At 45.1% G+C, this 3779-nt stretch overlaps 1 protein-coding gene across 1 annotated transcript in view; it reads right to left on the bottom strand.

Moving 5' to 3' along the window:
- Chfr (checkpoint with forkhead and ring finger domains, E3 ubiquitin protein ligase) overlaps positions 1 to 3779 on the bottom strand; it is a 23710-nt gene that overhangs the window by 12989 nt on the left and 6942 nt on the right. The window contains exon 5 of the mRNA XM_013023170.1: positions 2399 to 2566. Within this exon, the coding sequence (XP_012878624.1) occupies positions 2399 to 2566 (168 nt within the window). The remainder of the gene's footprint in view (positions 1 to 2398; positions 2567 to 3779) is intronic.

Genomic DNA, 3779 nt, shown 5'->3' with positions numbered 1-3779 from the left:
GAGGGAGAGGGAAAGAGAAAAAGAATGGACACACCTGGCCAGGTAGTATGAGCCTGTAGTCACAATTGCTTGGGAGGTTGAAGTAGAAGGATTACTTAAGGTCAGGACTTCAAGGCTATCCTGGGAAATACAGTGAGATCTCATCTCAAAAAAGAGAGCTTAGCCAGTAATCCTCAAACTGGTAATCCTAGCTACTCAGGAAGCTGAGATCTTAGGGGCGACAGTTCAAAGCCAGCGTAGATGGGAGACTCTGAGAAACTCTGATCTCCAATTAGCCCCCAAAAGAGGCTGGAAGTGCAGATGTGGCTCCAGTGCTAGAATTCTAGACTTTTGTGATAAATTTTGGAGACTACACATATTTTTTAAAAAGCCTTGCATTTTTTTCAGTGTAATTGCTGTGAATTCTTTCTGTGTCCTCCTCAAGCCAATCCAATTTTCCAGCTCAGAGAGTCCAAGTCCTCTTCCCTACGGACGTTCCGCATCTCTCTATCACAATGCTCTCTGATCACACTGAGTTGTAGCTGCCACGTGGCCATCACTACACCACCATACCACCACATTACCATACCACCAAACCACATCACCACCCCACTACACAAGAACAGGTCACCATACATTACCACACCACATTACCACATCACTACACTACCACTTTATCATATCACCACACCAGCACATTACCACACCATACCACCAATTACCATACCACCACACATTTTTTTTCAGTCATGGGGCTTGAACTCAGGCCCTGGGTGCTGTCCCTGACCTCTTTTGCTCACTTCAAGTGACAGCATCACTTCCATGGCTTTTACTTTTTATGCTTTTTTGTTGTTATTGATTCTTGTATCAATCCCGGAACACCCTCAACCACTAAACTTTGGCTTTTAAAGTATAGATTCTTAGCCAGGGGCCAATGACTCATCCCCATTATCTTGCTAATTATAAGGTTGCCACCTGGATGATCAGGGTTCAAAGCCAGCCAGGGCAGAAAAAGTCTGAGAGTCTCTATGCTCTAATTAGCCAGCACAATGCCAAAGCTAGAGGCTTAGGTGACAAAACCACAGCCATGTGCAGAAAAGCTGAATGAGAGACTAAGGTCTTAAGTTCAAGCCCCAGGACCAGCACAACAAATAAGCAAACATATAGGTTTTTTTCTCTTTAACTCATCCCAATGTAAAGGTTCAAACTATCACTTAAAGATAACATATTGTGTCCGTGGCTCACACCTGTAATCCTAGCTACTCAGGAGGCTGAGATCTGAGGATCATGGTTCAAAGCCAGTTCAGACAGGAAAGTCTGTGAGACTCTTTTCTCCAATTAACTACCAAAAAACTGGAAGTGGTGCTGTGGCTCAAGTGGTAGAGCACTCACCTTGAGCTGGAGAATTCAAGGACAGTGCCCAGGCCCAGAGCTCAAGCCCTATGACCCATCAAAAAAAAAAAAAGAGAACATGTATTTTTTAAAAAAATTCCTGTCACGGGGCTGGGAAGGTGGCTCAGTGTTAGAGCGCTTGCCTTGTATGCCTGAGGCCCTGGATTCGATTCCTCAGCACCACATAAGCAAAAAGAAAAAAGCCGGAAGTGGCGCTGTGGCTCAAGTAGTAGAGCGCTAGCCTTGAGCTGAAGAGCTGAGGGACAGCGCCCAGGCAGAGTTCAGGCCCCACAACCAGACCAATAAAAAAAAAAATCCTGTCACATTAAGTCAGAAAACTTTTGGTATCAATTCTGCAACTCAGAGTCTAATTACCAGACCATAAGTATACTCTGGAAGTAAACACAGTTCTAAGCCAGGTACTGGTGGCTAATGCCCGCAATTGTACCTACTCTGATCCAAGACAATCACAGCAGAAAAGTCTGTCAGACTCTTATCTCAAAATAATCAGCAAAAAAGCAGGTGTAGCTTGGATAGTGAGAGCCAGCCTTGAGCAAAAAAGCTAAAGGAAAGTGCAAGGCTTTCAGTCTCAGGACTGTCATGCACATGTGCACACATGCATGTGCACACGCGCACACACACACTCATGCAGGGGTACACACACCACAAAACAGCAAATAAAAGGCAGTTTTTATCGGAATTAATGAAAACAGGAAAGAGGCCCACACTTTCACTCTGAAAACGTGAGCTGTTATAGGGCATAAACCTTTAACAAAAAGTGGGGCACCGAGGACAACAACCATCATAGTACAGCACGGCACGGCACGGCACGGCACGGCACGGCACACTCTATGTTCAGTGTCTTTTCTCCAGAACTAAGATTCTAGTAACGGCACTTCTTTGACATCTCAGGGAAATTATCATCATTTATAGCCAGGACTTATTACACTATTTCACACCTAACAGACACTCAGAAAGTATTAAAGCCCTGTAAGAGGCCGAAGCGGCAGAGTGGCAAGACTCTAACCTCCTTTTATCTTCTTTTTAACAGGCTCCAAATTCTCCTGGTCCTGGGGTTCCAATAAGGGAAAGGGTGCTTCTTCTCTGTTTGGGAGAGCTGGAACAAGGTTGGAGAGTTCGTCACTGGCCAAAACTGGGTCATATCCTTTTGAGGAGATACCTACATCCCCAGACCATGGGAGAGGTGACAAACAAGAAAGGAGAGAATCTATCAGGAAAGTTTCACTGATTTAAATCAAGGGAGTTTGAAATCCCAAATATCATAGCTTAAGAATAACATGTGGTAGGGGCTGGGAAGGTAGCTCAGCGGTAGAGTGCTTGCCTTGCATGCCTGAGGCCCTGGGTTCGATTCCTCAATACCACATAAGCAAAAAAGAAAAAAGCCAGAAGTGGCGCTGTGTCTCAAGTGGTAGAGTTCTAGCCTTCAGTTGAAGAGCTGAGAGACAGCGCCCAGGCCCAGAGTTTAAGCCCCATGACCAGACCCCCCCCAAAAAAAATATTAAATTAAAAAAAAAGAATAATACCAAGTGGCACTGGACACCGATAGATCACGCCTGTCATCCTAACTACTCAGAAGGCTGAAATCTGAGGATCACAGTTCAAAGCCAGCCAGGCAGGAAAGTCCATGAGACTCTTATCTCCAATAAAAACCATTAGAAACTTTGTATGTCCCTCCCCCACGGTATAACCCCTGCTTTCACTGTATTTGAGTTGGTATAATTTGTGGAGGGGAAGGGAAAAAACAAATCGTTTAAATAGGAATACAGGTGAATCCATTGCAACAATGAGATGTACAAGTTGTTATGTGGAAATACGAACTTTACAACTTTGGTGGGGGGTGGGGAAGGGGGATGGGAAGGGGAAACAAAGGAGGAGGCTACAATGCTTGATAAGAAATGTACTCATTATCTTGCCCATGTAATTGTAACCCCTCCGTACAGTATTTTCACAATTAAAAAAAAAAAAACCACTAGAAAAACGGAAGTGGCACTGTGGCTCAAGCGGTAGAATGCTCACCTTGAGCTGAACAGCACAGGGACAGCGTCCAGGCCGAGTTCAAGCCCCACAACCAACAAAAAAAAAAGAATAGCACATGGGACAGATGCTAGTGGCTCATGCTTGTAATCCACTCATGATGTGATGCTGAGATCTGAGGATCACAGTTCAAAGCCAGCCCAGGCAAGAAAGTCTATTAAACTTTTTTTTTTTTTTGGGCCAGTCCTGGGGCTTGAAATCTGGGTCTGGGCCCTATGCTTGAGATTCTCTGTGTTCAATGCTAGCACCCTACCACTTGATCGATAGCACCATGTCCAGCTTTTTTTTTTTGGGGGGGTCCGGTCGTGGGACCTGAACTCTGGGCCTGGGCGCTGTCCCTCAGCTCTTCAGCT

Source organism: Dipodomys ordii, unplaced genomic scaffold, assembly GCF_000151885.1.
Source record: "Dipodomys ordii isolate 6190 unplaced genomic scaffold, Dord_2.0 Scaffold66, whole genome shotgun sequence".
In the NCBI taxonomy this organism is placed as follows: domain Eukaryota; kingdom Metazoa; phylum Chordata; class Mammalia; order Rodentia; family Heteromyidae; genus Dipodomys; species Dipodomys ordii.
The sequence above is the reverse complement of the archived record's forward strand: the minus strand, read 5'-3'. Positions and strand labels throughout refer to the sequence as shown.